The 12,175-nt window shown below is 31.7% G+C and overlaps 1 protein-coding gene across 31 annotated transcripts in view; it reads left to right on the top strand.

The window, feature by feature from the left end:
* Positions 1–12,175, top strand: part of LOC145245781 (SMAD family member 4-like) — a 474,109-nt gene that overhangs the window by 340,562 nt on the left and 121,372 nt on the right. For 20 of the 31 annotated variants that reach the window (XM_080107417.1, XM_080107410.1, XM_080107403.1 and 17 more), the window contains one exon: positions 1,301–1,342. The exons of the other annotated variants lie outside the window; for them this stretch is intronic. In XM_080107417.1, coding sequence (XP_079963543.1) covers positions 1,301–1,342 — 42 coding nt within the window. The remainder of the gene's footprint in view (positions 1–1,300; positions 1,343–12,175) is intronic. 31 annotated transcript variants of the gene reach the window in all.

The following is a 12,175-nucleotide window of genomic DNA, read 5'->3' as shown; positions in this document are numbered from 1 at the left end:
TCTGCTATATTGAAATAAACTGATATAATAGCAACTGAAATTTGTCTTCATCAAATTGTTTATAAAAGATATTATGATCAGAAAGAATTGACATCAGCAATGAATGACTCCTTGTTTGCTGATGCAAGAATCAAACAATAAATGTCAAACTGACACTTTTGTCCTTATTCATCATCACACTATAAAAATTGGAGGTAACCTGAATCAAAAAGACCATAAAGCGAGGATCAATTATAATTTGCCATTTTTCCTTTATCACAAATTTTCTACTTGAATTAGAGTAAGCCTTGCCCAAGAGTGAAGTAAGATATTTGAATTGAGATAAAGCAAATATGTGATGAATTGCATTTTTACTTCAACAGTCATTCAAATAGTTTAAATCTTTCCTGACTCAAGATTGCAATAAATGATACAGTGACTATCTACATGATTCAAAATGCATTTTAATCATAGCATTAATAAAACTCTTCTAAACAACTTGAGATTTAACCATGTCCATGACTGCTATCATGAATAGTATATGATTGATGTACCATAGGTTAAGCAAAAGCCTGGCTGAAAATTCTGCTAAAGGATATTTCAATGAGGATGAAAATAACATGGTTTAAAATACTAACCATCACTTCATTGAAGTTACTAGTAATAAAAATTAGTCTGCAGAACATTAATAACTATATAATTTTCTGTCATTGTTTTAAACATTGAGTCTTATGTGCTCCCTAAAGGTTAAATTTTAAGATCGAACTGATGAGTCATGATTTGTAATCTTTAAGCATAGCTCAATATAAATCATATTAGTTACTAGAAGTACCCTAGCTCAAAACTGTAGTAAAATATACAATTTGGATCAAAATGATAAATTATGCCTTGCTGTCTTAATCATCACTCTGTTGATACTATTTTACCCCTTAACAACCGAATTAAAGTCTGGTTGAGGTCTACAATATTGGAATATCAAATAATGATGAAACTCGCATTATATTTCATACCCACATCACAAGTAAAATATATATTTTAATGGCTAGATCTATCAAGTTTCTTCATTTAAAGCTTTAATCAATTAGTCCCATTATATTTCTCTCCTGTTGATCTTCCAAATTCTGAGCTCTCTTCTGTTGTACGATGTTCACAAATTGGCACCTGTTGCATGTTTGTTGTCTTACCTACATCGTTCACCAATCACACTAATCACATAGTTTGTAAACAGTTTCAACTTTAATGCAAACAAGAAGAAGAAAAGGATTTGTGTTTCTTTCTTCTTCTTTTTTCCCCTCTAAATGTTGTGTTTTGTCATGTTTAGGAATACAACCACAAGCCCCTAAGTTCAGAGCAGGAAATTCTGGTAAGTATTTGCATTCTATTTACCGATGATATCTTATTGCTTGTATTCTATGTTCACAAGACTTTATTATTTGTGTAAACATAAACTAACAACCTTATACACATTCATTAAATAGATAACTAATCTTTAATTAAAAATGATAGGTTTAATAGCAGTAGCAATAATAATAATAATAATAATAATAGAATAATTGTTTTTTCTATATTTATAACTAAGTGTTGTGAAAAAACAAAAAAAGCCTGCTAACACCCCCCCCCCCGAAAATTCTATCCAAAGAATAAAAATTAAATCCAACACACACACACACACACACACACACACACACACACACACACACACACACGCACGCATGTGGAAATGGCACTAACCCTATGTGGGTTTAACTGGCTTCCTTCAAAGGAGGAAGTTCCATGAGAGCATGAAATTCACAGGCGGTCCCCAGTTGCATATATATCCCCGTTAGGTTTTTACAACTTTTGTAGGAAGGTGTCGTTCTTCTACATACAGTGCTTAAAATTGCCAAATTGCTCATCCATTTTAGTACTGACCCAGCTCAACGTTCCTTAACGTCTGATCTAACAAGAACCTGTCAACGTGATTATGCTATATATATATATATGTACATATTAAAATATCAGAACAATATTGGTATCGTCAGTTTCTAATTCAAACCAAAGTATACATGTATAATTAGTTTTGTTATTAAACACTCTTCAGCCTCTCTTCATGTCTGCCTACTGTTGGTTTCAAATCTAAACAAAGGAGACCAAGTATAGATCCTGTTTGTTTGGATTTGAAACTGATGAAGATGTTATCTTTTGTAATGCATATATTATATATGAATAAATATTATGATTTTATTTTTTTAATCGCACACTCTCCCGAGAGTCTCTTCCACTAACTGATATATATATATATATATATATATATATATATATATAAAGGTCACTGTTTAGATAGTAAGTACTGTTGATATGGAATATAAAATTAAAAGATTTAATAGTTTAAAGCAAACCAGTGCAGAATCTCCTTCAATAAATGGTCCTGGATATGACCTTAAACTATATCCAGTGGTGAGGCCCCAGCTTGTGGGCTTTGGGGAGTGTGGAGCCACCCTTTAATTACCATTGCTCCCAGGTCCACTCTGACCCGGAGTGGTAGTACCTGTTAGGATTCCAACTATGGGTTAAATAGAAACCGACTTGAAAAAAAAAAAAATAAAAAAAAATATTAAAAATTTTTTCTTCAAAATAACTGGATTCGGCATTAAATAACCCCAAAAGAATTGATATGCCGTAAAAAATAAAACAACCAACCAACCTTCAATAAATAAACATATTTATTTATTAAAATTAAATTTGAGATTTCGATTCATAGTAGAATCTACATAAATAATGCAGGTTTTTTCTTTTCCTTATTTTTATGTGCCGTAACGATGGTAAGGCTTGACACATCTTTATTCAGATGTTAGTGATATATAAGGTTTTAAATGTCCAGTACAGTAGAAGACGCTGGTTAAGTGCATATTTGTTGAGTAATAGAAAGTCCACTGTTTATAATAAGCACTGTTGATATGGAATATAAAATTTTTAAAATCAATAGTTTAAAATCTTATGCTTCGCCAACATCTTCAAGGAAGATGTGCCAAGCCTTACAACCTCCTTGGTACATAAAAAGTAAAAAAAAGAAAAAAAAAACTCAGCATTTTCCTGATGATAATTTTATTATGAATGGAAATATCAAATTTAATTTTAATAAATGTTTATTTATTGAATGAGATTCTGCACTTGCTTGGTTTTAAATCATTGAATTTTGTGTGTGTATGTATATATATATATATATATATATATATATATATATAAGGTATTAAAATATATCGCAATTAAACTACACAGGTTTCAGTGTTTCATCTCTGTCAGAAATCATCAAGATAAAATGCATGGAATTCATGCGACGATAATTTTATATATACATGTGCTGCTTTGTCACTCCTATACAAAACAAGGAAGTAAAAATTAGCCGAATCTTTAAGAGAAGTTCTGACATTGGCTAGTGAAAACATTAACCCGTAGAAGGAAGCCACAGTGAATCTGATTGGTTAGCGAACTAAACTAAACACCACATGTCTATATAAAAAACACGCGGTTGCATTTTATTCTGATGATTCCCTATGGCGATAGAATACAGAAAGCTATGTAGCTTAATTGCTATATATAGGTATCCCAAACCAAAATTTTATTTTCATTATATCTAAAAAAAAAACAATTCATATGGTCATATAGTTTTTGTAAACCAGAAAGAAAAGTACCAAATTTATTTTGGTAGCTCAATTAGCCATCAAGTTATGATCATTCAAAGTTTGTTGGAAAGTTGAAAATTTGCTATCATGGCCCAGAAGGCGAATTTCATAGTATATAACTAAAAATGTAAGCTACTAACAAGTGAAAAATCCTTATAAATGTAATGTCATCTTGTGGTAAATGAAAATTAATACTAATGAAAGCAATAATTATTAATTGAAACCAAGCTGAACACTAGGCAAAATCCCACTACCAATGGGGGAAAAAGTGCAAATATGACACAGAAATGCAACTTTGGCTGTTCATATCAATTTCATTTCAATAGCTAATGTATTGAATCTTCTTAGTATGATTCATAACACATTAGAGATCAGGATAATTTTTTCTTTTAATTATAAATTGATAAAACCACTCAATTGTGGAGCATGTAAAAGCAATCAAACAGACAATTTGGTAAAAAGGGCAAAAAAAAAAAAAAAAAAAAGTCAAAAGTATACGTTACTGAAATTGCTGTAAAAATGTAACCATTGGAGGTAGAAGCTTAAAACTTTGCAACTTTACTAATTTTTAGTTGAGGAATTAAAAAAAAAAAAATGTTTGCCTTGTTTCTAATAACAAAACGTTTTGCCACAGAAATATTTTTACCTTGGGGAATTTAAACTCACCAAAAAAGGACTGACAACAATAAGATTTAGAAATTTGTTATACAAAAGTCACAAGTCATATTTTTTTTTTTTTTTTTTTTTTTTTTTCAAGCATTGAAAATTTTTCAACTTAAAAGACAAGTAAACAAGCAAGATATTTTATAGGCAGAGGTCTTACTACAATTTCTTATTGATTTTATCTCAGAATTGTTTCATAAGCTTCTGCTATGGTATATATCAAGAACACTCCAAATCCTATCATCACTTGAAACTGGCATTACCTCAAAACCTCATCTGTAAACAAATGCTGACTCTACCTGTGCAATTCATCTAACAAAGGCCATAAAAAAAAAATCTTTTGGTTTGTGATAAAAATTTTATTACAGCGCTGGATGCAGATATAACCTCAATGACTTTGCCAATGTAAAAGTTGGTGTCATAGTAGACAGCAACCCATTGTTCTTGATGCTCATAACTGAAGATATCCTGAGATGGTTCTTCATCACAACTGCAGGAGTTATCTGAATGTTCAGCAGATTCACTAAGGGACTTTTTTTTGTTGCTTTGGAGGTGGAAATGAATTAACTGGATTTCTTCTCAAGTAGTCAGAGAGAGCAGCTTCCAGTTGAAGTTTATTTCCACTAGTGTTGATTTTTACACCTAACACAACCTTGAGATATCTCAGTTCAAGTTTATCAAAAACACCTGATAGAACATATAGAGAGGGGGGGTAGTTTTATAGTTTATCGCCGAAAATGGAGACGCCACTTTTTTTTTTTTTTTTTCGTGCACCTGTCATTAAAATCCGAGGGAGAAATCAGTATTTTAAACTATGAATGAAGCATGAAATAAATAACAAAAATTAAACTAGATAATGTTTTTTTCGGTTTCATCTAAATTGTTGTTGACCCTTTAAAGTTGCTTTAATTCAAAAAAATGTTTCATTAAAATTATTTATTTGTTCGAAGAAAAAAACTATTTTATAAAAATTCAATGTTGCTTTCATTTAAAAAATTGTTTTATTAAAATTATATTTTCTTATGCAAACTTTTCAATAAATGTTTTTACAATTATATTTCGATAAATTTTTATACAGTAAATGTTTTGGGTTTTCAAATGGCGCTCACCCATTTTAGACAGTTATGAATGTCATTTTCTATTTTTAATAATTTTTTCATTTTCTGTTTTTAATAATAAAAAAATATGTTTAATGAAAAACATTTCCGTTTTCATTAATTAAATCGAAACATTTTCAATTAAACAATTACGGATATATGTTCTCTTTTATTTACTTTTTTTTATAGTTCTTTCTGGAGGTAATTAATATCTAGTTTAATTTTTTTGTTATTTATTTCTAACTTCGATCATAGTTTAAAATACTGATTTCTCCCTCGGATTTTAACGACAGGTGCGCAAAAAAAAAGAAAAAAATGGTATCTCCATTTTTGGCGATAAACTGTAGAAGTACCGTCTCGGGAATTATTAAAAAAAAATGATTTTTACAGTGAAATTAATTTTTTCATTTATGTACCACGTGCACATAACTTAATTATATTTTCAGTTATTATTTTTTAAGTAATGTACAGTGTAATAAAAAAATAATTTAACAAAAACGCCCGATAAAAAATGCACATTTTTACGTGAAATTAATTTTTTTTATTTACACATGACTTGTTGCACATAACTTAAAACTTAGCTATATTTTGTTAATTTTTTTTTTTTCTTTTTAAGTAATGTAACTGTGCAATCTAATGAAATAAAAAAAATTAAATGTTAGATATATCAAAAACGCCCAACAGAACATAAGAGAAATAAGTAAACAAAAAAATGAGGAACGTTTTTTTTTAAAAAGAAAAAAAAAAAATTTTCCCGTCAGTCACATGCAACTAAAAATGTTTTCTTGGTTTAAAATGTACCCAGTTTAATTTTCAAAAGATAATTTAACAATGCTGAAGTTTATTTAACCGAAAGAAGGTAAAGCAAAGAACATGTGAAAGTTTGAAAGAAGATATAGAAAATAAACAACTGACATTATTTTTTAAATTGTAAATTTTCATTTCTTTTATTGACGTGCTTGTTGCACTAAAAATATTTTTTTAAACAATAACTTTCTGTAACTTTTAAATAAACAAAAACAAACTCACTTAAGAATTTTGATTGAAAACTGTGAAACAAGTTTTTTGTTTACGTTTTCATTGGGCCCTGAGGCTTGTTATTGCTGACAGTTGATTTTTATGATGATACTTCATAAGTACTTCCATCACTTGGGATTAAGTTGTAAATCTCAATGTGTAGGTACAGTCACTTTTATAAGTGACGCTCCTTGATTTATGAGCGTAGTAATATGGCACCAACAGATTATTAAAGAGGAGATATTTCTCTACAAAATTTTTTTAATTGAATTTTTTTGCATATTTCTTTTAACTGAAGTTTTCAAGTTGGATTTTTTTTGTGAAAAACAACATAAACCCCTTTTTTAAGCTCACCATATTGATAAGTGACTTTTTTTTTTCTTTAAAATGGTACTATTTTTTTTATACCTAGAGACTCACACTATCACGCGCACCAAATTTGAAAAACACCAACATGTTTGTGTAAAAAAGTAAAGTGGTGTTCACCAAAATTAGTGGCATAACGAAGTAGCCTGGAAAAAAACTATTAAAGACACAAAAAAAAGAATCTATAAAGCAAAAAGATTGAATTTTATTTAATCAAGATAACCCAAAAAATAAACGAGATATCGCAAGTTGAAATTAATGGAAATTTAACTTTATTTACCAGTTTTCGCATCCTAAACTAGGCTAGTTTGCGATACCTACTATATACTTACTACATAGCTCTACTCACATATTGAGCTCTGTTGCAGTAAATATTGAAAATTAGTGCATAAAATATATCTCCTTATAACATTTTATCTGGCAACATAAAATAATTATATATTTGTTTCAAGATCTTAGCACTAGGTTTTGGGTTTAAAGTGAGACAAATGGATGTATTTAGAATTTCTTTGTATTTAGAATTTCTTTGTGTTTTTCTTTTTTTTTCTCTCTTTTTTTCTTTTCTTTTTTTTTCTTTTCTTTTTTTTTCTTTTCTTTTTTTTCTTTTTTTCTTTTCTTTTTTTCTTTTCTTTTTTTTCTTTTCTTTTTTCTTTTCTTTTTTTCTTTTTTTCTTTTCTTTTTTTTCTTTTCTTTTTTTTTCTTTTTCTTTTTTTTTTTTCTTTTCTTTTTTTCTTTTCTTTTTTTCTTTTCTTTTTTTCTTTTTTTTCTTTTCTTTTTTTCTTTGTTTTCTTTGTTTTTTTTTTTTTTTTCTTTTTTTTCTTTTCTTTTTTTTCTTTTCTTTTTTTTCTTTTCTTTTTTTTCTTTTCAAGTTAGTACCGTTTTGCAAGTTTACTAACCAGGGCGCATCTCTGTACATATGGACAATGCTATCTAATAAATAAAAGGCAAAATGTGTGTATGTATGTATGTTTGTATGTGTACTAAAACATGACAAAATTGGTATCAAAGATGAATCCCTCAGATGACAAATATAGAAAAATTGGCCAGAAAGATTGATTCATTCACCGTCAGCAGGGACATTTTTTTATAAAGAGGGGTCACTTTTTTTTGTCAACATTTGTACAAGTCATTCAAACCTTGCATGAACGACATTGCATAAAACGGGTCATTTTGAATGCCCGTGACGTCACAATCGTTGTGGGCTCATCAAAATGCCCTTTGCTTTTTTTTTTTTCACTTCTTTTTCCTCTTGTGTGTTCCAGGTTCGAGTCTGCCTACTACTCCTAATTTGTTTTTTGTGCTCACACGGGTACTCACTATTTTTTTCATATATATATATTTTTTTAATTTTTTTTTTTTTTTGCTCAACCAACCCCCTTACATGCTCCTCCACACACCCGGGCACCCAGACTAGTTAATATATAGATTATCAATATTTATCCTTCAAAAGACAATTTCTTAATGTATTTGTTCTTTTAAGACCTTGAAAAATAAAGACAGTTTTTGTTTTTAGATTGTGGAATTTAATGACAAACAATATATTTTTTTCCACAAGAGGATCTGGTATACTTCTCCCATTTCATATCTTTTTGTTTGAAAATGAATCTTGCAAAACCTATTGAATTATTTATCGACTGAGATTCCAATTCAATTCACCTTAGCAAATAATATTTTGTATTTACTTTGATGTTTTTCAGTATTTTATATATATATATATTTTATATACACATGTGTGAATATGTACGTGTGCATATAAAGATTGTTTTACATAGTTTCTGTATTTGTAAAACTGGGCAAAACACATAAATGATACATAAATGACTGCACACAATCGAGTACATTTAAAAAAATGCTGCAGCATTATGTCAATCTCTGCACAAACCTGGAGGACAAACATCGTTTCCACTGTCAAATGTTATCAAAACTATCATTGTGACTTAATAACACGTAGTTGAGCGGCATTGTTTTATCACGAGAAAACACATAAGCAATGAACTTTCTAAACCTTCCATCGTTTTCAATATGAAATGATCACTTTTAACCCTTTTTGACCTGGTCAAACTAATTTGTTCAGTCATCAATAAATGAATATAATAGCATAAATAAAGTGAGAATTGATTCAAACACGCCTTGTATGTATTAGTTCAGTATTTGGGTAGATGCCAGATACCTCCAGATTGCAACTGTCCATTGCTTACATTCAGTGTTCCGCCATCTCTCAGATTTCTTTTAATCATCTACAGTATAATTTAGGTCTTAAAGGATTATGATTGAACAACTTAGATCAGGTGACCTACAAGTGATCAGTTTTCACTGATGGAATAGCGGGTGGTTAGCCAGCTCGTGTAGGATAGTCATGTGGGTTGCGATGGTTAGAGATGCTGTGCACATCAGAGAGGAAGTCAATTCAACTCAATCACATTCAATATCACCACAAGTAGAAAAGTAAGAATAATAAACAGAAGTAAAAACTAATGAACATTTGATTGCAGTTAACTTCACAATTATAAACAAGTTGTCACCAAATGTTATTTGTTTGTAATTATGAAAATTCTTCAAATGATTAAGGAATCCTGAATAGGTAAGAATCATGATAAATCAAGTTCATAGTGTTATTGTAATGATATGAGGTCTGGAGGGTATTTTCAGCCATAAATTATTTTATTGCATAAATTATCACTGTTATAATATTAATTATATAAAAAAAAAAAATAAAAAAAACAATTTAGCAACTGTTATTGATGGCAATGTTTTGGTGCATATGTTTACTGACTTAAAATCTATGGGTTGTTGATGTGACAGTTTCTCTAACCTTCTAGCAAACTGAGAAGTTACAAGCAGGTGGTTGTTAAGTTTGTTCTTTTAGATATATTATGTGGCCAAAAGTTATGACTTTTTTTCCTTTTTATATACAGCGAAAAAATTACAAAAATCAAAAAACAAAATATCAGTAAAAGCGAACTACGAAACGGAACATTATGTATAGCTAGTCAAGTGTAATTGGATATAGTTCTTTCATTCCTGTGGAGAGTACACCATTCAAAAATCTACCAAACGTTTCCTTGTTGGCACCGTCTATGAATCCAAGATCTTTTATGTAACTCAATTTAAACAATTAATGACTTTAGTCTGTTTTAGTTGAGTTGTACTCAATAAGATTGGAAGGAGTAGGTGAGATCCATCTGGTGACTAAATATGCAAGTGTTTTTTTTTTTTTTCTTGACCTTTAAGCCATTCACCCATGGGCTGGTGCATCTACCACTAGCATCTCCCTCTTGGATAGTCCAAAAAAGACTTTGGGATCTAATAGATCCCACTTTGTCAACTAAGCTCCAACTCCTGTCCCATTGCCACAATGTTGCATCTCTGTGCCTGTTTTACAAATATTTTAATGGAATGTGTTCTGATGAACTTGTTGCACTTGTGACCCCTTGACATACGTGACCCAAACAAACCTGCTTAGAAACATAATCTCACAACATCACTGAGGTCCCTAAATGCCAGAAAGCTTTTTACTCTAATCGTTTCTTCCCTAAAACAGACTTTGGAATTCCCTTCCTGTTACCTGCTTCCCTGACTGTACTGATATGCAGAAGTTTAAATGTAATGTAAACCAACATCTTGTTAATCTTTCCTAGGCATGATCCCAAATAGTAGCCTCTTTCATCCAAGTGATGATATACCTTATTTGGGGGGGTGGGGTGAGAACATGAGTATTTTTTTTTGTTGTTTTTTTAATAAAAGAAAAAGGAAGCTAGATTCAAAGTGTAGTATTTGTTCAGCCAGGGTAGGGAAGTTCTTAACCAAGTCCTCCTTTGATGTACTGGATATCCCCACATAAAAAAATAACCTTGTATCTAATTTTCTTTTGAGAAGGCCATTAAATAAGGACTTGCTATAGCGGTATAGGATGCTACTAGATGTAGATTTGGTTGGAATTCTCTACTCTACATCGTTTTTAATCATAAAATTAGAGCGTGACGTATATTTCAACTGTTACGGATTGTGCATAGCTGTATGATAACTTAATCTGCTTGATATCATTTATTTTTATCATAGACATTTCGGAGACTCCTCGTTAAGCTTTACTGATGCAATTTGAAATAATTCATGAGGTGTGGTCTAACAATTAAATTGATTTGTATCATTGAAATTTTCATTATTAGCTAAAGCATTTCTATCAGAATTAATTGCACATTGTTAATTAATGTCTTATTGTGTTTCCAGGCAACATAAACAATAACAAAATGAAAATTAATCGTTCATAATTACAGTCATTATTTCTCTTTATGTTTCTATTTTATTCCTTTCACTATAGTTTTCTATCTCACTTGTTCCGTCAGTCTCACCCTAGTTCGCTCTCTCGTTATCTCTCACTCCTCTTTCTCCCTTGTTCTCTCTTTCTCCCTTGTTCTCTCTTTCTCCCTTGTTCTCTCTTTCTCTCCCTTGTTCTCTCTTTCTCTCCCTTGTTCTCTCTTTCTCTCCCTTGTTCTCTCTTTCTCTCCCTTGTTCTCTCTTTCTCTCCCTTGTTCTCTCTTTCTCTCCCTTGTTCTCTCTTTCTCTCCCTTGTTCTCTCTTTCTCTCCCTTGTTCTCTCTTTCTCTCCCTTGTTCTCTCTTTCTCTCCCTTGTTCCCTCTTTCTCTCCCTTGTTCCCTCTTTCTCTCCCTTGTTCCCTCTTTCTCTCCATTGTCCTCTCTTTCTCTCCCTTGTCCTCTCTTTCTCTCCCTTGTCCTCTCTTTCTCTCCCTTGTCCTCTCTTTCTCTCCCTTGTCCTCTCTTTCTCTCCCTTGTCCTCTCTTTCTCTCCCTTGTCCTCTCTTTCTCTCCCTTGTCCTCTCTTTCTCTCCCTTGTCCTCTCTTTCTCTCCCTTGTCCTCTCTTTCTCTCCCTTGTCCTCTCTCTCTCTCCCTTGTCCTCTCTCTCTCTCCCTTGTCCTCTCTCTCTCTCCCTTGTCCTCTCTCTCTCTCCCTTGTCCTCTCTCTCTCTCCCTTGTCCTCTCTCTCTCTCCCTTGTCCTCTCTCTCTCTCCCTTGTCCTCTCTCTCTCTCCCTTGTCCTCTCTCTCTCTCCCTTGTCCTCTCTCTCTCTCCCTTGTCCTCTCTCTCTCTCCCTTGTCCTCTCTCTCTCTCCCTCTTGTTCTCTCTCTCTCTCCCTCTTGTCCTCTCTCTCTCTCCCTCTTGTCCTCTCTCTCTCTCTCCCTCTTGTCCTCTCTCTCTCTCTCCCTCTTGTCCTCTCTCTCTCTCTCCCTCTTGTCCTCTCTCTCTCTCTCTCCCTCTTGTCCTCTCTCTCTCTCCCTCTTGTCCTCTCTCTCTCTCCCTCTTGTCCTCTCTCTCTCTCCCTCTTGTCCTCTCTCTCTCTCCCTCTTGTCCTCTCTCTCTCTCTCCCTCTTGTCCTCT

This window comes from Euprymna scolopes, chromosome 23 (genome assembly GCF_053919585.1).
Source record: "Euprymna scolopes isolate OS-2025 chromosome 23, ASM5391958v1, whole genome shotgun sequence".
NCBI classification, from domain to species: Eukaryota; Metazoa; Mollusca; class Cephalopoda; order Sepiida; family Sepiolidae; genus Euprymna; species Euprymna scolopes.
This window is presented reverse-complemented; position numbering and strand designations above follow the sequence as displayed.